A 24,464-nucleotide genomic window follows, 5' to 3' on the forward strand; every position below is an offset into this window, starting at 1 on the left:
TGTGGAACTTGTTCAGTTCATGTCTCAGTTGTTGAAAATCTTGGTTAGGGGGGTTATATAAATACACTGCTCACAAAAATAAAGGGAACACTAAAATAACACATCCTAGGATTCTGAATGAGGAGAGAATTCTTATTAATACCTTTTTTTCTTTACATTGTTGAATGTGCTGACAGAAAAATCACACAAAATTATCATGAATCAAATTTATCAACCATAGGTCTGGATTGGAGTGAACAGCTCAAATTAAAGTGGGGAAAACCACACCACGGTGATCCAACTTTGATGTAATGTCCTTAATACAGTCAAGAGGCTCAAGTGTGGTGTGGTGATCCACGTCCGTGTATGACTCCCGAAGAACGCCTGGCATGCTCCTGATGATGTGCGGGATGTGTTCCGAGGGATTCTTCCCCAGACTGATAAAGCCATCACGCCCCTCCTGGACGTCTGTGGTGCAACGGTGCGCGTGGTGGATGGAGGAAACATGATGTCGCAGGATGTGCTCACTTGGATTAAGGTTCGGGGAAGGGCGGGCCAGTCAAGAATAGATGCAATCTCTGCAGGAACTGCTGACCCTCCAGCCACTTGAGGTCTAGCATTTGTCTTGCATTAGAGGAACCCAGGCAACCGCACAGCCATATGGTCTCACAAGGGGTCTGAGGATCTCAATCTGGTACTAAATGGAGTCAGGGGCGGACCTTGCGAGCAAAATGGAGGGCTGTTGCGGCCCCCCAAGAAATGCCACCCACACCATGACTGACCCACACCAATCGGTATCGCTGGAGGATGTCAGGCAAGGACTAACGTTCTCTGGCACGGGTCTGCAGAGCTCTGTACTCTGTCTCGTGTCAGTGTGAACTGCTTTTCATCTGTGAAGAGCAACAGGCGCCAGTGGCGAATTTGCCAAATCTTGGTGTTTCTGCAAATGCAAAAATCCTGCACGGTTGTTGGGCTGTTAGCACTAACCCCCATGTGGACGTCGGGCCTCATACCACCTCATGAGGTCTGTTTCTGACCGTTTGGAGCAGACACATGCACGATTTTGTGGCTGCTGGAGGTCTATTTTGGCAGGGCGCACTGTCAGTGCTTACTATGCCTCCTCCTTGACAAGGCGGAGGTAGGGTCTGCTGCTGGGTTTGGTGCCTCCTACGGCCTCCTCACGTCTCCTGAAATGTAGCTGGCGGTTTCTGGTAGGCTCATGCTCTGACCTACGCTGAAGACACCGCAAACCTCTGCACACAGCTGATTGATGTGCCATCCTGGATGCGGCTGCACTACCTGAGCCATTGTGTGGGTTGTGAGACTCCGTCTCAATGCTACAATAGAGTGAAAGCACGCCAGCATTCAAAGTGACAAAACATCAAGCCAGGAAGCAAGACGAGAAGTGGTCTGTGGTCACCACCTGCAGAACCACTCCTTTATTGGGGGTGTCTTGCTAATAGCCTATAATTTACACCTGTTGTCTATTCCATTTGCACAACAGCATGTGAAATTTATTGTCAATCAGTGTTGCTTCCTAAGTGGACAGTTTGATTTCACAGAAGTGTGATTGACTTGGAGTTACATTGTGTTGTTTAAGTGTTCCCTTTATTTTTTTGAGCAGTGTATTTACACATGTTAAGTTTGCTGAAAATAAACGCAGTTGACAGTGAGAGGACGTTTCTTTTTTTGCTGAGTTTATGTATCATTAATGTTGTTTGTTTAGATGTCAATCATGTGTGTATTGTGAAGCCAAATTGTGTGGACAATAACGGCCTGGATTTTATTCAAGACACGTTATAGAGCAGCACACTGGACAATGCACCTTTTACAACCATTCACAGTTAATGACCTTGTGCCTTGAGACTCACCCAGAACTTGACCAGGAAGAAGGAGTTGTGAGGGCCCTTTCCAAAGAGCTCCTTCAGTCCTCCCTTCTTCTCTGGGAACTTGTCGTAGATCTGACGGATGTCCACAGCCTCCAGTAGGGCATCGCTGTACGAGTAGTTGGTCTGTCCAATGCTCACAAACAGGTGTTTGTTGTACTGATGAGAGAAAGAAAACAGTCGGTTTAGATAGATTACTTCTATTAGCATTATTTTAGTACTTCTTCATCATCCTAAGAGTTGGTTCCCCAGACACAGATTAAGCCTGGTCCTGGACTAAATTTTTTTTCAATAGATGATCTCCATTGAGAATGATTTTTAGTCCAGGACTAGAGTTAATCTACATCTGGGAAGCCGGCTCTAAAAAATCTTAACCTCTTGACAAGGTCACTAGTATTGTGTTGTCATAAAAAAAATATTAATATATCTTTGAAGCCCTTTTACAAAAAGTCCTAACATCATTACTAAACTTTAGACATTCGAGTTACCACACCCAGTCTCAGGGATGGCAAACCCTGGAAATTCCTTTGGTTCGCATAGCCTATTACCGACTTTTGGTCGACCAAAAGTTGTCTGTTCTTTTGACCAATCGATTGCTCCATTTTTAAACGTGTTTTTTCCCATATATAGACACACCCTATGTGTTTTAATGAAATCAACTATGTGCATTGATGCTTCAAGCTTGCGGTTTGATGCCTTAAGCAGGTGCCAGAGATCTAGATAACCAGAAGAAAAACCTGACCCAATTATTCTCCTTCTGCTCCTGCTGGCTTTCGCAGATTCTGCCATACTCTCCTGAAGTTGCCGGTAATAGGCTATACGAGAGGTCAGCAACCTTTCTCATGTGGAATGCCAATTTATCTTACCATTTCTACCAATCTGCGTGCCAGTTTCGTGAAACAGTTTCTCAAAATCATTGTCATGTGGTTAATCAAAATTCTATCCAAATCTTCTTGCGCTTCACGGAGCAGTGCATAGCTGTTGTCAAGGAAGTGAGTTTGTGTTTATACAAGATGTACCGCCCCCACCTACCTTCAACCAATCATGTTAATGCGGAGCTATACAGACTCCTCCGCATTGTTTGGGAGGTGCATGACTATGTGGTACAGGGCTCAAAATTTGGCCTCTGCATGCCTCTGGAGGCTCCGCAATTGCATCACACCCTCTATATGGAGCATCCGTCCAGCTTTTACTCTAGGCCTCCACAATGGATTAGTTCACTGAGATGGGCGCAAATATATATACAGTGGGGAGAACAAGTATTTGATACACTGCCGATTTTGCAGGTTTTCCTACTTACAAAGCATGTAGAGGTCTGTAATTTTTTATCATAGGTACACTTCAACTGTGAGAGATGGAATCTAAAACAAAAATCCAGAAAATCACATATACAATATGATTTTTAAGTAATTAATTAGCATTTTATTGCATGACATAAGTATTTGATACATCAGAAAAGCAGAACTTAATATTTGTACAGAAAACCTTTTTTTGCAATTACAGAGATCATACTTTCCTGTAGTTCTTGACCAGGTTTGCACACACTGCAGCAGGATTTTGGAGACCTTCTCCAGATCTTTCAGTTTCGGGGCTGTCGCTGCGGGCAATACGGACTTTCAGCTCCCTCCAAGATTTTCTTATGGTTCAGGTCTGGAGACTGGCTAGGCCACTCCAGGACCTTGAGATGCTTCTTACGGGAGCCACTCCTTAGTTGCCCTGGCTGTGTGTTTCGGGCGTTGTTCATGCTGGAAGACCCAGCCACGACCCATCTTCAATGCTCCTACTGAGGGAAGGAGGTTGTTGGCCAAGAATTTCGCGATACATGGCCCCATCCATCCTCCCCTCAATACGGTGCAGTCGTCCTGTCCCCTTTGAAGAAAAGCATCCCCAAAGAATGTTGTTTCCCACCTCCATGCTTCATGGTTGGATGGTGTGCTGGGGTTGTACTCATCCTTCTTCTTTCCTCCAAACACGGCGAGTGGAGTTTAGACCAAAAAGCTCTATTTTTGTCCCATCAGACCACATGACCTTCTCCCATTCCTCCTCTGGATCATCCAGATGGTCATTGGCAAACTTCAGACGGGCCTGGACATGGCTGGCTTGAGCAGGGGACCTTGCGTGCGCTGCGGATTTTAATCCATGACGGCGTAGTGTGTTACTAATGGTTTTCTTTGAGACTGTGGTCCCAGCTCTCTTCAGGTCATTGACCAGGTCCTGCCGTGTAGTTCTGGGCTGATCCCTCACCTTCCTCATGATCATTGATGCCCACGAGGTGAGATCTTGCATGGAGCCCCAGACCCGAGGGTGATTGACCGTCATCTTGAACTTCTTCCATTTTCTAATAATTGCGCCAACAGTTGTTGCCTTCTCACCAAGCTGCTTGCCTATTGTCCATCCCAGCCTTGTCAGGTCTACAATTTTATCCCTGATGTCCTTACACAGCTCTCGTCTTGGCCATTGTGGAGAGGTTGGAGTCTGTTTGATTGAGTGTGTGGACAGGTGTCTTTTATACAGGTAACAAGTTCAAGCAGGTGCAGTTAATACAGGTAATGAGTGGAGAACAGGAGGCTTCTTAACCTCTTTGGGCTGCAGGGGCAGTATTGAGTAGCCTGGATAAAAGGTGCCCATTTCAAACGGCCTCGTACTCAATTCTTGCTCGTACAATATGCATATTATTATTACTATTGGATAGAAAACACTCTCTAGTTTCTAAAACCGTTTGAATTATATCTGTGAGTAAAACAGAACTCATTTTGCAGCAAACTTCCTAACAGGAAGTGGAAAATCTGAAATCGATGCTCTGTTCTAGGGCCTGCCTATAAATGTGCTTGATATTTATTAGTATACATGCACTTCATACGCCTTCCACTAGATGTCAAGAGGCAGTGAGAGAAGAAATGAGTGTAAACATGATCTGAGGTCGAATAAAAAGCTCTTGGCATGACGTGACCCAATTTCCTGTTTTCTGGAACGCGCGAGAAGGGACCTGGTATTGCCTTCTGTAAAGCTGTCGTTATAGACGACTAATATCTCCGGCTTGATTTATTTGATAAATGTGACAATATCATCGTAAAGTATGTTTTTTCAAATAGTTTTATTAGATTATTGAAATTTTTTTGGGACGTTAGGCGCTGTTGCTTTGTCTGCGTTTGTTCACGAAGGAGAGCTTCACACCACTTTGCTAGCTTTCCGTGCTAATTGACTGGAGAAGAGGGAATTCTAAAACCAAACAACGATTGTTCCCGACAAAGACCCCTTGTACAACATTCTGATGGAAGATCATCAAAAGTAGGACCCATTTATTGATGCTATTTCATATATCTGTCGAACATGTGAACTAGTAGTGCGCCCAGATTTTGGGCACGCTCTCGCCATAACGTAAACTGCATGTCGTAATGAAGTTATTTTTAGAATTCTAACACGGCGATTGCATTAAGAACTAGTGTATCTATCATTTCCTATACAACATGTATTTTTTAGTAATGTTTATGAATAGTTATTTGGTCAGAATATGTGAGTGTCAGAAAAATATCCGGACGTTGTGGGAAAAAGATGCTACGTTAGCACAATGTATAACCACTGATTTCAGCTCTAAAAATGCACATTTTCGAACAAAACATAAGTGTATGTATAACCTGATGTTATAGGACTGTCATCGATGAAGCTTATCAAGGTTAGTCAAAAATATTATATCTTTTGCTGGTTTGTTACGATCGCTAACTTTTGCTGCTGGTAAATGCTTGTGTTTCTGGCTATTGTGGTAAGCTATATAATGCTATATTGTGTTTTCGCTGTAAAACACTTAAGAAATCGGAAATAATTGGCTGGATTCACAAGATCCTTGTCTTTCATTTGCTGTACACCATGTATTTTTCAGAATGTTTATGATGAGTATTTAGGTATTTCACGTTGGTGTCTGTAATTACTCTGGCTGCTTCGGTGCTATTTGTGACGGTAGCTGTGATGGTAGCTGCAATGTAAAACTGATTTATACCTCAAATATGCACATTTTTCGAACAAAACATAGATTTATTGTATAACATGTTATAAGACTGTCATCTGATGAAGTTGTTTCTTGGTAGTTTGGTTGGTTCTTGGTTAGTTAGGTTGGTTTGTGCATGCTACCTGTGCTGTGAAAAATGTCTGTCCTTTTTTGTATTTGGTGGTGAGCTAACATAAATATAACGTGTGTTTTCGCTGTAAAAATTTAAAAAAATCGGACATGTTGGCTGGATTCACAAGATGTTTATCTTTCATTTGCTGTATTGGACTTGTAATGTGTGAAAGTTAAATATTTCTAAAAAATATCTTTTGAATTTGGCGCCCTGCACTTGAAGTGGCTGTTGTCATATTGTGCCCGGCTTCGGGCTTGCAGCCCAAAGAAGTTAAAGAAAAACTAACAGGTCTGTGAGAGCCGGAATTCTTACTGGTTGGTAGGTGATCAAATACTTATGTCATGCAATAAAATGCAAATTAATTACTTAAAAATCATACAATGTGATTTTCTGGATTTTTGTTTTAGATTCCGTCTCTCACAGTTGAAGTGTACCTATGATAGAAATTACAGACCTCTACATGCTTTGTAAGTAGGAAAACCTGCAAAATTGGCAGTGTATCAAATACTTGTTCTCCCCACTGTATATATACACACACACTACCGTTCAAAAGTTTGGGGTCACTTAGAAATGCCCTTGTTTTTTAAATAAAAACGTTTGTCCATTAAAATAACATCAAATTGATCAGAAATACAGTGTTGACATTGTTGTAAATGACTATTGTAGCTGGAAATGGGTGATTTTTTTATTTATAAAAATATAAGTATTTTCACCCTTTTTTTCTCCCCAATTTTTCGTGGAATCCAATTGGTAGTAGTTACAGTCTTGTCTCATCGCTGCAACTCCCGTACGGACTCGGGAGAGGCGAAGGTCGAGAGCTCCGAAACACAACCCAACCAAGCCGCACTGCTTCTTGACACAATTCCCATCCAACCCGGAAGCCAGCTGCACCAATGTGTCGGAGGAAACACCGTACACCTGGCGACCGTGTCAGCGTGCACTGCACCCGGCCCGCCACAGGAGTCGCTAGTGCGCGATGAGACAAGGATATCCCTGCTGGCCAAACCCTCCCCTAACCCGGACGACGCTGGGCCAATTGTGCGCCGCCCCATGGGTCTCCCGGTCACGGCCGGTTGTGACAGAGCCTGGACTCAAACCCAGAATCTCTAGTGGCACAGCTTGCACTGCAATGCAGCGCCTTGGACCACTGCGCCACCCGGGAGGCCCCCAAGGAAATGGCTGATTTCTTATGGAATATCTACATAGGCGTAAAGAAGCCCATTATCAGCAACCATTACTCCTGTGTTCCACTGTGTTAGCTAATCCAAGTTTATAATTTTCAGTCTATTCTTGTTCTGAGAAATGAAGGCTATTCCATGCGAGAAATTGCCAAGAAACTGAAGATCTCGTTCAAAGCTGTGTACTACTCCCTTCACAGAACAGCGCAAACTGGCCCTAACCAGAATAGAAAGAGGAGTGGGAGGCCCGGTGTGTATATATATTTGTTACTGCTCGACTAAAACAATCTTGGTTGACCAACAGCCTAACGAACAAACAATCAACCAATCGACTAATTAAGGTCAGCCCTAAATCAGCTTAGTTTTTTTTGCAACTTATTTGTTGAACAATGTTTGATGTTTTGTTGCCTCTAGGCCAATTCAGAATGATAACATTTTTACTGATGGTCTTTGTTTTTCTTTCCGCTTGCATTTTGTATTTTCATTTTGATGTGTGTATTTTCTGTAATTGATGTAATTCAGGGCTCATTTGTAAAAGAGACCTTGGTCTCAGGATGACTCCCTGATAAAATAAAGGTTCAATTAAAAAAATATATCGAAATGATTTTACTTCATTGTAACATTGCCCAGACATACAGTGGCTTTGGAAAGTATTCAGACCCCTTGACTTTTTCCAATTTTTTTTACGTTACAGCCCCTTACACTAAAATAGATGAAATCGTTTTTTCCCCCTCATCAATCTACACACACACAATAACCCATGATGACAAAGCACATTTAAAAAAATGTAATATAACATTCACATAAGTATTCAGACCCTTTACTCAGTACTTTGTTGAAGCACTTTTGGCAGCAAGAACAGCATCGAGTCTTCTTGCGTATGACTTTACACTTGTATTTGGGGAGTTTCTCCCATTCTTCTCTGCAGATCCTCTCAAGCTCTGTCAGGTTGGATGGGGAGCGTCTTTGCACAGCGATTGTCAGGTCTCTCCAGAGATGTTCGATTGGGTTCAAGTCCGTGCTCTGGCTGGGCCACTCATGGACATTCAGAGACTTATCCCGAAGCCACTCCTGTGTTGTCTTGGCTGTGTGCTTAGGGTCGTTGTCCTGTTGGAAGCTGAACCTTTACCCCAGTCTGAGGTCTGGAGCAGGTCTTCATCAAGGAACTCTGTACTTTGCTCCATTCATCTTGCCCTCGAACCTGACTAATCTCCCAGTCCCTGCCGCTGAAAAACATCCCCACAGCATGATGCTGCCACCACCATGCTTCACCGTAGGGATAGTGACAGGTTTCTTCCAGACATGACGCTTGGAATTCAGGCCAAAGAGTTCAATCTTGGATTCATCAGACCAGAGAATCTTGTTTCTCATGGTCTGAGAGTCTTTAGGTGCCTTTTGGCAAACTCCATACGGGCTGTCATGTGCCTTTTACTGAGGAGTGGCTTCCATCTGGCCACTCTACCATAAAGGCCTGATTGGTGGAGTGCTGCAGAGATGGTTGCCCTTCTGGAAGGTTCTCCCATCTCCACAGAGTAGCTCTGTCAGAGTGACCATCGGGTTCTTGGTTACCTCCCTGACCAAGATGCTTCTCCTCCGATTGCTCAGTTTGGCTGGGCGGCCGGCTCTAGGAAGAGTCTTGGTGGTTCCAAACTTCTTCCATTTAAAAATGATGGAGGCCACTGTGTTCTTGGGGATCTTCAATGCTGCAGAAATGTTTTGGTACCCTTCCCCAGATCTGTGCCTCGTCACAATCCTGTCTCTGAGCTCTACGGACAATTCCTTTGACCTCATGGCTTGTTTTTGCTCTGACATGCACTGTCTACTGTGGGACCTTATATAGACAGGTGTGTGTCTTTCCAAATCATGTCCAATCAATTGAATTTACCACAGGTGGACTCCAATCAAGTTGTAGAAACATCAAGGATGATCAATGGAAACAGGATGCACCTGAGCTCAATTTCTGTTTTTTATTTTAAATAAATTTGGTTTTCGCTTCGTCATTATGGGGTATTGTTTATAGATTGCTCAGGATTTAAAAATGGTTTTTAATCCATTTTAGAATAAGGCTGTAACGTAAGAAATGTGGAAAAGGTCAAGGGGTCTGAATACTGTCCGAAGGCACTGCAGCAGTATAAACACTGGTCTAGGATAGCTCACTAACCCAAGATAAATGTCAGCTGTTATAAAACACAAGTAAAAATGCAATAGCTAACAGATAGTGACAAAATGACAAACTGGATATACAGGTAACTGCCAAAATAAAGGAAACACTTGAGTAAATGAGGGATACAAAGTATATTGTAAGCAGCTGCTTCCATACAGGTGTGGTTCCTGAGTTAATTAAGCATTTAACATCCTATCATGCTTAGGGTCTTGTATAAAAATGCACAGTTGCCCATTATTTTGGCTACCATGGCTAGAAGAGATCTGTTATTTTGAAAGAGGGGTCTCAAAGGAGCATAGGGGGTTTAAAAGGTGTGTGTGAACACTTATGGGAGATTCTGGTGCGGCGCCCGAGACAACGTTTTCCACCACCATCAATGATGGAAATTATTGTGGAAGAATGGTGTCGCATCCCTCCAAAAGTGTTTCAGACACTTGTAGACTCTATGCCAAGGCACAGTGAAGCTTTCTGGCTCGTGGTGGCCCAACACCCTATTAAGATACTTTATATTGGTGTTTCCTTTATTTTGGCCCTTACCTGTATGTTCCAGAGTCACTTTGGTATTTGGAGGGATTCTGCTTTGCTTGTTTTACCTTTTTTGTCTGTGAGAGTGTGTGAAGACATACACCAGTTTGAGGAAGTACGGTTGACCTCAGGAAACGGCACTAGTTTGGCCTGCTTTGGTCTGGTTTGGGATGCTGTCTGAGAAACAAGTACTGGTTTACCCAGGTGTGTTTTACTGTGTGTGGGAAGGAAGACAGTAGGGCAGGTACTCACAGTGTCAGGGTCTCTCTGCTGCTCCAGGAAGGCAGAGAACTCCACCAGTCTGAGTTTGGTGGTCCCGATGGAGCGTCCCTGCCAGGCCGGGGCTGTAGCCGTGGGGGGCTCGTACGCTGGGGGATTACACACAACACTGTCACCTCACTATCCACCGTTTACTGACACTAGGCAATCCAAGATGGCGTAGCAGTGCAGACGTGTTTTGTCATTGTCCTGTGTAAAAAAAMAACAACATTTTTTTGTATATATTTCAATATAATAAATCTCTTTTTCCATTTTTAAATTAAATATACCTTCCGGCAACCCGCCTCACCCAATGTGATACGGATCTGCTATTTTTAGACCTTATAGCTAGAACCTCCATCAGATGCTAATCAGCTAATTAGCTACTAGCTATTTAGTCATTGTTAGCCACTGCTAGCGGCCTTTACCTTTAGCTCAGACACTAGCCACTTTTAGCCTGGATAATACCCACCAGTCTGCATTGCGCGATATCAATCCTGAGCATATCAGACTGCTTTTCTCCACTACATCACCAGATTCCTGCCGTAAGCTCTGGACCATTACTCCAGATCATCGCAGCTAGCTGCTACTGAGTGGCCCAGCCCCGAAGCTGCCGTAGTAATTCCGTCCGATGTGCCCTCAACCGGCCTTTGTTGGACGTCGGTGAAGACGCTTCTGCTAGCCCCGACCTGCTAACTTTATGAACGCTGTGTCCCCCGCTTGCTAGCGTAGTAACGACTACCTAACGGCTTCCCTGTTTCATCTATTGCTGTTCACTGGACCCTATGATCACCTGGCTACATAACTGATGCCTGCTGGACTGTTCATTAATCACGGTACTCCATTTTTGTTTATTTTGTTTATCTGTCGGCCCCAGCCTCGAACTCAGGCCCTGTGTGTAGTTAACTGACCCTCTCTGCCCATTCATCGCCATTTTACTTGTTGTTGTTATCTTAGCTGATTAGCTGTTGTTGTCTTAGCTAGCTCTCCCAATCAACACCTGTGATTGCTTTATGCCTCGCTTTATGTCTCTCTCTCTAATGTCAATATGCCTTGTATACTGTTGTTTAGGGTAGTTATCATTTTTTTATTTTACTGCGGAGCCCCTAGCCCCACTCAACATGCCTCAGATACCTCTTTTGTCCCACCTCCCACACATGCGGTGACCTCACCTAGCATAACTAGTGCCTCCAGAGATGCAATCTCTCTTATCGTCAATCAGTGCCTAGGTTTACCTCCACTGTACCCGCACCCTACCATACTCTTGTATGTACATTATTCCCTGAATCTATTCTACCACGCCCAGAAATCGGCTCCTTTAATTCTCTGCCCCCAACGCACCAGACGACCAGTTTTGATAGCCTTTAGCCGTACCCTCATCCTACTCCTCCTCTGTTCCTCGGGTGATGTAGAGGTTAACCCAGGCCCTGTGTGTCCCCAGGCGCTCTCATTTGTTGACTTCTGTAACTGTAAAAGCCTTTGGTTTCATGCATGTTAACATCATTTTGTTTTACTCACTGCTTTAGCACACTCCGCCAACMCTGATGTCCTTGCCGTGTCTGAATCCTGGCTTAGGAAGACCACCAAAAATTCGGAGATTTCCATCCCCCGTCAAGATAGAACTGCCAAACGGGGAGGACTTGCAATCTATTGCTGCTTGTTATAGACCCCCCCTCAGCTCCCAGCTCTGCCCTGGACACCATATGTGAATTGATTGCCTCCCATCTATCGTCAGAGTTCGTTCTGTTAGGTGACCTAAACTGGGATATGCTTAACACCCCGGCCGTCCTACAATCTAAGCTAGATGCCCTCAAACTCACACAAATTATCAAGGAACCCACCAGGTACAACCCTAAATCCATGGGCACCCTCATAGATATTATCCTGACCAACTTGCCCTCCAAATACACCTCTGCTGTTTTCAATCAGGATCTCAGCGATCACTGCCTCATTGCCTGCATCCGTTATGGGTCCGCGGTCAAACGACCACCCCTTCACTGTCAAACACTCCCTAAAAACACTTCTGCAAGCAGGCCTTTCTAATCGACCTGGCCCGGGTATCCTGGAAGGATATTGACCTCATCCCATCAGTAGAAGATGCCTGGTTGTTCTTTAAAAGTAATTTCCTCACCATCTTACATAAGCATGCCCCTTTCAAAAAATGTAGAACTAAGAACAGATATAGCCCTTGGTTCACTCCAGACCTAACTGCCCTCGACCAGCACAAAAACATCCTGTGCCGTACTGCACTAGCATCGAATAGTCCCCGCGATATGCAACTTTTCAGGAAAGTCAGGAACCAATACACACAGTCAGTTGGGAAAGCAAAGGCTAGCTTTTTCAAACAGAAATTTGCATCCTGTAGCTCTAACTCCAAAGAGTTCTGGGACACTGTAATGTCCATGGAGAATAAGAGCACCTCCTTCCAGCTGCCCACTGCAGTGAGGCTAGGAAACACTGTCACCACCGATAAATCCATGATAATCGAGAATTTCAACAAGCATTTCTCTATGGCTGGCCATGCTTTCCTCCTGGCTACCCCAACCCCGGCCAACAGCACCGCACCCCCCGCAGCTACTTGCCCAAGCCTCCCCAGCTTCTCCTTCACCCAAATCCAGATAGCAGATGTTCTGAAAGAGCTGCAAAACCTGGACCCCTATAAATCAGCTGGGCTAGACAATCTGGACCCTCTCTTTCTAAAAATATCCGCAGCCATTGTTGCAACCCCTATAACTAGTCTGTTCAACCTCTCTTTCGTATCGTCCGAGATTCCTAAAGATTGGAAAGCTGCCGCGGTCATCCCCCTCTTCAAAGGGGGGAGACACTCTAGACCCAAACTGTTACAGACCTATATCCAAGTTAACAAATACAGTGGGGCAAAGAAGTATTTAGTCAGCCACCAATTGTGCAAGTTCTCCCACTTAAAAAGATGAGAGAGGCCTGTAATTTTCATCATATGTACATTTCAACTATGACAGACAAAATGAGAAAAAATAATCCAGAAAATCACACTGTAGGATTTTTTATGAATTTATTTGCAAATTATGGTGGAAAATAAGTATTTGGTCACCTACAAAAAAGCAAGATTTCTGGCTCTCACAGACCTGTAACTTCTTCTTTAAGAGGCTCCTCTGTCCTCCACTCGTTACCTGTATTAATGGCATACTGTCAATCACAGTATTCTTATCGGCAGACTCAACAGCCTTGGTTTCTCAAATGACTGCCTCGCCTGGTTCACCAACTTCTTCTCAGATAGAGTTCAGTGTGTCAAATCGGAGGGCTTGTTGTTCGGACCTCTGGCAGTCTCTATGGGGGTGCCTCAGGGTTCAATTCTCGGGCCGACTCTTTTCTCTGTATATATCAATCATGTCGCTCTTGCTGCGGGTGATTCTTTGATCCACCTCTACGCAGACGACACCATTCTGTATACATCTGGCCCTTCTTTGGACACTGTGTTAACAAACCTCCAAACGAGCTTCAACGCCGTACAACACTCCTTCCGTGGCCTCCAACTGCTCTTAAACGCTAGTAAAAGTAAATGCATGCTCTTCAACCGATCGCTGCCCCCACCCGGCCGCCCGAGTAGCATCACTACTCTGGAAGGTTCTGACTTAGAATATGTGGACAACTACAAATACCTAGGTGTCTGGCTAGACTGTAAACTCTCCTTCCAGGATCATATTAAGCATCTCCAATTCAAAATGAAATATAGAATCGGCTTCCTATTTCGCAACAAAGCCTCCTTCACTCACGCTGCCAAACATACCCTCGTAAAACTGACTATCCTACCGATCCTCGACTTTGGCGATGTCAATTACAAAATAGCCTCCAACACTCTACTCAGCAAACTGGATGCAGTCTATCACAGTGCCATCCGTTTTGTCACCAAAACCCCATATACCACCCACCACTGCGACCTGTATGCTCTCGTCGGCTGGCCCTCGCGACATATTCATCGCCAGACCCACTGGCTCCGGGTCATCTATACGTCTTTGCTAGGTAAAGCTCCGCCTTATCTCAGCTCACTGGTCACCATAACAACACCTACCCGTAGCACGTGCTCCAGCAGGTAAATCTCACTGGTCATCCCCAAAGCCAACAGCTCTTTGGCCGCGTTTGCTTCCAGTTCTCTGCTGCCAATGACTGGAACGAATTGCAAAAATCGCTGAAGTTGGAGACTTATATCTCCCTCACTAACTTTAAGCATCAGCTATCTGAGCAGCATTCCGATCGCTGCAGCTGTACACAGCCCATCCAACTACCTACCTCATCCCCATATTGTTTTTATTAACTTTTTTGCTCTTTTGCAAACCAGTTTTTCTATTTGCACATCATCATCTGCACATCTATCACTCCAGTGTTAATTTGCTAAATCGTAATTACTTCGCTACTATTGGCCTATTTATTGCCTTACCTCCTTACTCCATTTGCACACACTGTATATAGATTTTCTATTGGGTTATTGACTGTACTTTTGTTTATCCCATGTGTAACTCTGTGTTGTTGTTTTTTGTCGCACTGCTTTGCTTTATCTTGGCCAGGTCACAGTTGTAAATGAGAACTTGTTCTCAACTGGCCTACCTGGTTAAATACACTCACTAACATGATACCCATTAGCTATATCACTAGTAGCATTAGTCATGTAACAGTATTAATGCCCTGGTAATAGGTGCCATTGGAGTTTTGTTTGAGCGTTGGCCTCAGATAAAGTGAAATGAGCTGATAGAAATAAGGTGGATAGGGTAAAAGGGCACCCTCACGTGAGATGGTAGTCGTTACAGCTGTCTGGCTGGGGTAGGCCTGCTGGGAAAATGGCTTAATGCTGAAGATAAAAAGACAGAATTAGGAAGTTGACCTGGTTATTGTAATAATACAAAAAATGAACTAGGTAGATAAGTTATGAAATCGAGCTAACAAATGAGTTATTACTTCATCATCTTATATCGTCAATAACAAGACAGACACATTAGGACGACTTACTCTTGTGAGGATCCAGGCTGGCCAGTGGATATCATACCCTGCCAAAACTAGGGAAGAGTAAATGAATGGACAATCAGGACAGCACAATGCACATCAAGTCAATTGTTACGAAATATGTGGGTTTAGTGAGGGGTGTCTTACCCCTGTCGCCCCAGGGAAGGTGGGTCTTGGGAGGCCCAGCTTGTTGTGGATGGCAGTGGCAGAGACAATCTGAGCCGAGGACATGGAGGCCATACTCTGCAGTGCCTTGTCTTTCACACTCTGGTCCTTCAGCAGAACACAACACAATGACTCAGAGTGGTGGAACAAAGAACAAGCAACAACAACCAAACAAACAAAAGAATCCCGCAACCAAGGACATCAGGGCAAGATTCTAGTGTATGCTGAACATTGGAAAGAAAGCACTCCGGTGCTTGAGTTCTCTGTAGAGAAGTGGCATCTGTGAACATTTTATAAGTCGGACATTTTAATAAAATTTATGAAAAACATACAGTATCAGTAAAAGGTTTGGACATACAGTTGAAGTCGGAAGTTTACATACACTTAGGTTGGAGTCATTAAAACTCGTTTTTCAACCACTACACAAATTTCTTGTTAACAAACTATAGTTTGGCAAGTCAGTTAAGACATCTACTTTGTGCATGACACAAGTAATTTTTCCAACAATTGTTTACAGACAGATTATTTCACTTATAATTCACTGTATCACAATTCCAGTGGGTCAGAAGTTTACATACAATAGGTTGACTGTGCCTTTAAACAGCTTGGAAGATTCCAATGATGTCATGGCTTCTGATAGGCTAATTGACATCATTTGAGTCAATTGGAGGTTTACCTGTGGATGTATTTCAAGGCCTACCTTCAAACTCAGTGCCTCTTTGCTTGACATCATGGGAAAATCAAAAGAAATCAGCCAAGACCTCAGAAGAAAATTGTAGACCTCCACAAGTCTGGTTCATCCTTGGGAGCAATTTCCAAATGCCTGAAGGTACCACGTTCATCTGTACAAACAATAGTACGCAAGTATAAACACCATAGGACTACACAGCCGGCATACCGCTCAGGAAGGACACGCGTTCTGTATCCTAGAGATGAACATACTTTGGTGTGAAAGGTGCAAATCAATCCCAGAACAACAGCAAAGGACCTTGTGAAGATGCTTTAGGAAACAGGTACAAAAGTATCTATATCCACAGTAAAACAAGTCCTATATCGACATAACCTGAAAGGCCGCTCAGCAAGGAAGAAGCCACCGCTCCAAAACCGCCATAAAAAAAACAGACTATGGTTTGCAACTGCACATAGGGACAAAGATCTTACTTTTTGGAGAAATGTCCTCTGGTCTGATGAAACAAAAATAGAACTGTTTGGCCATAATGACCACCGTTATGGTTGGAGGAAAAAGGGGGAGGCTTGCAAGCCGAAGAACAACATCCCAACTGTGAAGCATGGGGGTGGCAGCATCATGTTGTGGGGGTGCTTTGCTGCAGGAGGGACTGGTGCACTTCACAAAATAGATGGCATCATGAGGCAGGAAAATTATGTGGATATATTGAAGCAGCATCTCAAGACATCAGTCAGGAAGTTAAAGCTTGGTCGCAAATGGGTCTTCCAAATGGACTATGACCGCAAGCATACTTCCAAAGTTGTGGCAAAATGGCTTAAGGACAACAAAGTCAAAGTATTAGACTGGCTATCACAAAGCCCTGACCTCAATCCCATAGAAAATTTGTGGGGAGAACTGAAAAAGTTTGTGCCGAGCAAGGAGGCTTACAAACCTTATTCAGTTACACCAGCTCTGTCAGGAGGAATGGGCCAAAATTCACCCAACTTACTGTGGAAAGCTTGTGGAAGGCTCCCGAAACGTTTGATCCAAGTTAAACAATTAAGGCAATGCTACCAAAAATGTTAATTGAGTGTATGTAAACTTCTGACCCACTGGGAATGTGATGAAAAAAATAAAAGCTGAATTATATCATTCTCTCTACTATTATTCTGACATTTCACATTTTTAAAGTAAATTGGTGATCCTAACTCACCCAAGACAGGGAATTTTTACTTGGATTAAATGTCAGGAATTGTGAAAAACTGAGTTCAAATGTATTTGGCTAAGGTGTATGAGAACTTCCGACTTCAACTGTACCTACTCATTCAAGGGTTTTTCTTTATTTTTACTATTTTCTACATTGTAGAATAATAGTGAAGACATCAAACCAATTAAATAACACATATGGAATCAGGTAGTAACCGAGAAAGTGTTAAACAAATCAAAATAGATTTTAGATTCTTCAAACTAGCCACCCTTTGCTTTGATGACAGCTTTGCACACTCTTGGCATTCTCTCAACCAGCTTCATGAGGAATGCTTTTCCTACAATCTTGAAGGAGTTCCCACATATGCTGAGCACTTGATGGACGCTTTTCCTTCACTCTGTGGTCCTTTACTCTGAGGTCAGGTGATTGTGGAGGCCAGGTCATCTGATGCAGCACTCCATCACTCTCCTTGGCCAAATAGCCCTTAAACAGCCTGGAGGTGTGTTTACGGTCATTGTCCCATTGAAAAACAAATGATAGTCCCACTAAGCGCAAACCAGATGGGATGGCGTATCACTGCAGAATGTTGTGGTAGCCATGCTGGTTAAGAGTACCTTGAATTCTAAATAAATCACAAACAGTGTCACCAGAAAAGCACCCCCACACCATCACACCTCCTCCTCCATGCTTCACAGTTGGAACCACACATGCAGAGATCATCCGTTCACCTACTCTGCGTCTCACAAAGACATGGCAGATGTAATCAAAAATCTCAAATTTGGACTCATCAGACCAAAGGACAGATTTCCACCAGTCTGTTGTCCATTGCTCATGTTTCTTGGCCCAAGCAAGTCTCTTTTTATTATTGGTGTCCTTTAGTAGTGGTTTCTTTGCAGCAATTCGACCATGAAGGCCTGATTCACACAGTCTCCTCTGAACAGCTGATGTTGAGATGTGTCTGTTACTTGAACTCTGAAGCATTTATTTGGGCTGCAATCTGAGGTGCAGTTAACTCTAATGAACTTATCCTCTGCAGCAGAGGTATCTCTGGGTCTTCCTTTCCTGTGGCGGTCCTCATGAGAGCCAGTTTCATCATAGTGCTTGATGGTTTTTGTGACTACGCTTGAAGAAACTTTCAAAGTTCTTCAAATGTTCCGTACTGACTGACCATCATGTCTTAAAGTAATGATGGATTGTTGTTTCTCTTTGCTTATTTGAGCTGTTTTTGCCATAATATGGACTTTTATATGGACTCTTTTACCAAATAGGGCTATCTTCTGTATACCACCCCTACCTTGTCACAACACAACTGATTAGCTCAAATGCATTATGCATTATTCTACAAATAAACTTTTAACAAGGCACACCTGTTAATTGAAATGCAATCCAGGTGACTACCTCATGAAACTGGTTGAGAGAATGCCAAGAGAGTGCAAAGCTGTCATCAAGGAAAAAGGTGGCTACTTTGAAGAATCTTGTTTTACACTTTTTTGGTTACAACATGATTCCAAAATGTGTTATTTCATAGTTTTGATATATTCACTATTATTCTACAATGTAGAAAATAGTCAAAATAAAGAAAAACCCTGGAATGAGTAAGTGTGTCCAAACTTTTGACCTGTACTGTATGTATTTGTGTAAGCGTGGGTTAATGGATTGCTTCACTGCCATTTGAATGAAAGAAGCCTTGGGAGAAGATGAGCATGCTGGCAATGATGATGCACTGAGATGGAGCATACGCAGTAGCTGCTGGTGATAGATACACACAGGACATACATTACACAGTACATAGGCCTTCCGCAGCAGAACACTATGGATCTAAGAGCAGGGACACCTTCACATCAAGCTATACAGACGGGCCTGAAGCACAGCCAACAGTACAGTATATTGAGGGTGGTACTTACCATACATGTGACCTGAATGCAAAGAGATGAGAGTGGTTTTACTCTAACAGGCCACTTATCACCTGTATACTTCGCTATTTGGACAAGACTAACTAGTGTCTGTATTACAACTTAGGATGATGATAATGTTCAGATAGTTAGAGATTAAATGGGAGGTATTGACAGTGGTATATAAAGCATGACCTTGCAAACATAGGCCATGCAAGCCGGCCTGCAAGCCGAACCTGCACGAACAGCTTCAGTGTTAAACGATAATAAGGTCATAACTTCTGGCTGACTGCTAGCTCATCTACTGTACAATCAACAGCGAACACGTCTTGGCAGTACGCTGTCTGAATTTGCTGTCAGTAGCTTGCCGTCTTAACATCATGCACTGAGAATATTGTGCAATCTATTTTCGGGATCAATATTTATATATCTAAAAATATATATATTTCAGTATTTTCTTGCAAGTTGACGGAAGAGATTTTCATTGTACAACACTGTTTAATGAAATATTATGAAACTGAACATACAATTAAATCCTTGATCAGTGACAAAGAGTGAAGAACTATTACATTGCAAAGACAGTTCAGTTCCGCTATTATTTTGTTAGTTACAGGAAGCAATAAGAAACAGCACAGAACACGGGGAAGTCTGGGACTAGCCCATCGAATGCTAAACAGGAATATCAGATGTGAGGAATCTTAGATGCATCCCACCTGTCACCACGGCAACAGAAACAGGAAGCTACACAAACAGTGCAGTAGGCAGTAGCTCTTACCTTTAGCTTGGTGTGAAACTCCCGAGATTTCCGTCTGGCAAGAACCTGAATGTGACTGGAGACCTGTTGGGAGGGAGACAAGGGAACAGACTGTTACCATGGAGATGAAAAGAAAGTGGGCCTAACCCCGCCACTGGGGGCACACACTCCTCCCTTGACAACTGCTGCCAGCGCCCTGTATCCCTCCACCTTTCTCTCTGGCTAAGATTCAACAGTGAAAAAACACCTGTGGTCTTTTGACATCAAGTGCTATGCATCATGCATAGCACAGGAGACCTGTTTTGATTCTATGCATAGCCACACAGCTCAAAGTGTCTGAGTTCAGCCTGGGGTGTCAGATGACCTGCATTCCAGCACCCTCTAAGGGCTGCACAGAAAATGGCAATGTGTGTACATCAGGGATTGGACAGTGAGTGAGTATACCTCAGGGATTGGACAGTGAGTGAGTATGTACATCAGGGATTGGACAGTGAGTGAGTACTTCAGGGATTGGACAGTGAGTGGTTCAGGTTTCATTACACAGTACACAGCATATCTGAGTCAGTGTTTCCCCTATATTCATTTAGCAGCGGCGTGCAGCCATTGCTAAATCGTTGCCGCCACGCCAGAAAATGTGATAAATGTTTTAAGTAATACTAATTATATAAATATGGAGAGAGAGAGAGAGAAAGAAAAACTAGGGTGGGTAAAACATTTTCAGTGTAAACTGAAATTTGTAGAATTGCAGGAAATTACTTTTAAAATGGCAACATTTTGTCTCTGTGGCCAAGAGGAGGGACTCTGATATTTTGAGTTCGGAGACCACGCCATTGGCCACGTCCATACCACTCTCCCCCACTTGCCACAAAAAAACAAAAAGTGAAAACTCATATGGGAAAGGCAGTCCTCTTACCTGCTTTCTTGTCCTTGTCTTTCCCGTTCTTAGTTTGATGTATCTTGCTATCAATTCATTGCGACCTGAGGGAAGAAACAAAGCACTAAGACAGCAGTCTGGGTGTGTAGGTAGTGGCCCCCTGACTTTTGTGTCCACTCTAGACAGGTGGGTATATGTGGAGGGGGCCTGGTGGGGGAGACTAACCCTAACCCTCGTTCACTTGGAGGGGACCATTGTGTTAAGGCCACACGGACAACATGTGACCTCGGCCGAACAAACAGCATCTGGGGGATTTAGTGGTGTGACCCTACTCCCAGCAGGCCCGCACTGTAATCTCCCGCCGCCCATGCTGGGGCCTCCCTACTCTCAATCGTCTACACATAACATGACAATATGGGCATTCATGCAGACGCCCAATCCCCAGATCAAAGGCCGCAAAACGGCCAGCTGTAAGCATGCTTACTGCTGAATAATTCATTCTTTTCACCAGCTTGCAAACACGCTCAGCAGGACTTGGCAGGCGCGCTAAACAAGAGAGAGGGAGAGAGAGGGTGAAGGAAAGAGTGAGAGAAGGAGGGAGAGAGCGAGAGGGATGGAGGGAGAGAAGGAGAAAGAGAAGATTAAAGACCCTCAACCTAACAGACGAAACCAAGAAAATCCCTCCCCCATGATACTCATAAGATAGCCCACTATGAGTTGAGTAAGCTAATCTTTATTTTCAAAGCTAGACAAAAAGATTGCACTGCCAGAAGAGAGCCAAGACAGAGAAGGTTCTGCACTGATGGACATTATTATAGTCAAACGTTTCAGAGGTAACACTGCTCTATTTCACTCAGCTTTTTTCTGAAACCTTGTTCAAAATCAGGTCCATCACAAATCCCTGCTGTGCTTGTTTTCTCTGTAAAACTAGCCAATTAATGTCATTACTGCATGTGAAACATACATTCAAATTCGTTTTCTCTGAAAACACAAAAAATACACATCTTATTCAAATGCCTTGCAAATCCTTCAAGCAAATATCAACTAGACAATATCTCCTTTCATGATCCCTCAAAAGCAGGAAAAATGGTGGGGAACATATTGGAGCCTATTACTAGCAGTGTTAGACCAGAATACAATGGACGTCTACAGGGAGTACTGTAGAGGTGTGACGTTTAAACATCTAAACCAATTTGGGATCGTTAACATTTTGAAAAAATCCCTAACTGAAAACGTTTTATTAAATTAAAATCACAGTGCAGTCATCACCAGACTACCACTAACAGATTGGTCCCGATCATTTTTTTAACCAGGTAGGCAAGTTGAGAACAAGTTCTCATTTACAATTGCGACCTGGCCAAGCTAAAGCAAAGCAGTTTGACACATACAACAACACAGAGTTACACATGGAGTAAAACAAACATACAGTCAATAATACAGTAGAAAAATAAGTCTATATACAATGTGAGCAAATGAGGTGAGATAAGGGAGGTAAAGGCAAAAAAAGGCCATGGTGGCGAAGTAAATACAATATAGCAAGTAAAACACTGGAATGGTAGATTTGCAGTGGAAGAATGTGCAAAGTAGAAATAGAAATAATGGGGTGCAAAGGAGCAAAATAAATAAATAAATACAGTAGGGGAAGAGGTAGTTGTTTGGGCTAAATTATAGATGGGCTATGTACAGGTGCAGTAATCTGTGAGCTGCTCTGACAGCTGGTGCTTAAAGCTAGTGAGGGAGATAAGTGTTTCCAGTTTCAGAGATTTTTGTAGTTCATTCCAGTTATTGGCAGCAGAGAACTGGAAGGAGAGGCGGCCAAAGGAGGAATTGGCTTTGGGGGTGACCAAAGCGCGTGCTACAGGTGGGTGCTGCTATGGTGACCAGCGAGCTGAGATAAGGGGGGACTTTACCTAGCAGGGTCTTGTAGATGACCTGCAAAACAACGTTTTTAACAAAAACCGTGATGGCGCTGATGGAGAAATTGTACAATGATTGCTCTGCAAGTACAAAGTGCAAGCTCTCAAACACCATACGTGGCATGACGTCGATGAACATGCTGTCATACATCACTGTGTAGTAGGATGTAATCTTCAATCAGAGGCACACAACAGAGAACCTAACACRCCGTCTGGATGATATACGATTAAGACTATCCTACCAACGGGACATTAAAAACTGTAATATCTTATGTTTCACCGAGTCGTGGCTAAACGACGACACAGATAATATAGAGCTGACTGGCTTCTCTGTGCATCAGCAGGACAGAGCAGCTGTCAATAACTGCTGGTGCACGAAGTCTAATATTAAAGAAGTCTCGAGGTATTGCTCACCTCAGTTAGAATACCTCATGATAAGCTATAGGCCACACGAGCCGTCTATTTACCACCACAAACCGATGATTAGCACTAAGACCGCACTCAACGAGCTGTATAAGGCCATAAGCAAACGAGAAAATGCTCAAGCAGAAGTAGTGCTCCTAGTGGCCAGGGACTTTAATGCAGGCAAACTTAAATCTGTTATACCTCATTTCTACCAGTATGTCAAATGTGCAACCAGAGGAAAAAAAACTCAACCACCTTTACTCCACACACAGAGACACATACAAAGCTCTCCCTTGTCCTCCATATGGCAAATCTGACCATAATATCCTCCTGATTCCTGCTTACAAGCAAAAACTAAAACAGGAAGTACCAGTGACTCGCGCAATACGGAAGTGGTCAGATGACGCGGATGTTACGCTACAGGACTGTTTTGCTAACACAGACTGGAACATATTCCGGGATTCATCCAATGGCATTGAGGAGTATACCACCTCAGTCACTGGCTTCATCAATAAGTGCGTCGACGACGTCGTCCCCACAGTGACCGTACGTACATATCCGAACCAGAAGCCATAGATTACAGACAACATTCGCACCGAGCTAAAGGCTAGAGCTGCCGTTTTCAAGGAGCGGGACACTAATCCAGACGCTTACAAGAAATCCTGCTATATCCTCAGACAAACCATCAAACAGGCAAAGCGTCAATACAGGACTAAGATTGAATCCTACTACACCGGCTCTGACTCTTGTCGGATGTGGCAAGGCTTGAAAACTATTACGGACTACAAAAGGAAACACAGCCGTGAGCTGCCCAGTGACACAAGCCTGCCAGACGAGCTAAATGCCTTTTATGCTCGCTTCGAGGCAAGCAACACTGAAGTATGCATGAGAGCACCAGCTGTTCCGGACAGCTGTGTGATCACGCTCCCCGTAGCCAATGTGAGCAATACCTTTAAACAGGTCAACATTCACAAAGCCAAGGGGCCAGACGGATTACCAGGACGTGTACTCAAAGCATGCATGGATCAACTGGCAAGTGTCTTCACTGATATTTTCAACCTCTCCCTGACCGAGTCTGTAATACCTACATGTTTCAAACATACCACCATAGTGACCAAGAAAGCAAAAGTAACCTGCCTAAATGATTACCGCCCCGTAGCACTCATGTCGGTAGCCATCAAGTGCTTTGAAAGGATGGTCATGGCTCACATCAAAACCATCATGCAGAAACCCTAGACCCACTCCAATTTATTTACTGCCCCACAGTCACATTCATACAGTCGCACTCCACACGGCCCTTTACCACCTGGACAAAAGGAACACCTATGTGAGAATGCTGTTCATTGACTACAACTCAGCATTCAACACCATAGTACCCACATAACTCATCATTAAGCTAAGGACCCTGGGACTAAACACCTCCCTCTGCAACTGGATCCTGGACTTCCTGACGGCCTGCCCCCAAGTGGTAAGGATAGGCAACAACACATCTGCCACGCTGATCC

General features: G+C 43.7%; 2 protein-coding genes across 2 annotated transcripts in view; one reads left to right on the forward strand and one right to left on the reverse strand.

Annotated features, from left to right (window-relative positions):
• si:ch211-266k8.4 (carabin) overlaps positions 1–24,464 on the forward strand; it is a 99,765-nt gene that overhangs the window by 72,146 nt on the left and 3,155 nt on the right. The window lies entirely within an intron of this gene.
• The window catches only part of LOC111962645 (transcriptional enhancer factor TEF-1-like), a 123,284-nt gene that overhangs the window by 12,524 nt on the left and 86,296 nt on the right, over positions 1–24,464 (reverse strand). The window contains exons 4-10 of the mRNA XM_023985900.2: positions 20,678–20,742; positions 19,786–19,848; positions 15,227–15,352; positions 15,086–15,132; positions 14,866–14,927; positions 10,100–10,215; positions 1,851–2,024 (exon numbers count right to left, since the gene is read on the reverse strand). Coding sequence (XP_023841668.1) covers positions 1,851–2,024; positions 10,100–10,215; positions 14,866–14,927; positions 15,086–15,132; positions 15,227–15,352; positions 19,786–19,848; positions 20,678–20,742 — 653 coding nt within the window. The remainder of the gene's footprint in view (positions 1–1,850; positions 2,025–10,099; positions 10,216–14,865; positions 14,928–15,085; positions 15,133–15,226; positions 15,353–19,785; positions 19,849–20,677; positions 20,743–24,464) is intronic.

This window comes from Salvelinus sp. IW2-2015, linkage group LG4q.1:29 (assembly GCF_002910315.2).
Source record: "Salvelinus sp. IW2-2015 linkage group LG4q.1:29, ASM291031v2, whole genome shotgun sequence".
Classification (NCBI taxonomy): Eukaryota; Metazoa; Chordata; class Actinopteri; order Salmoniformes; family Salmonidae; genus Salvelinus; species Salvelinus sp. IW2-2015.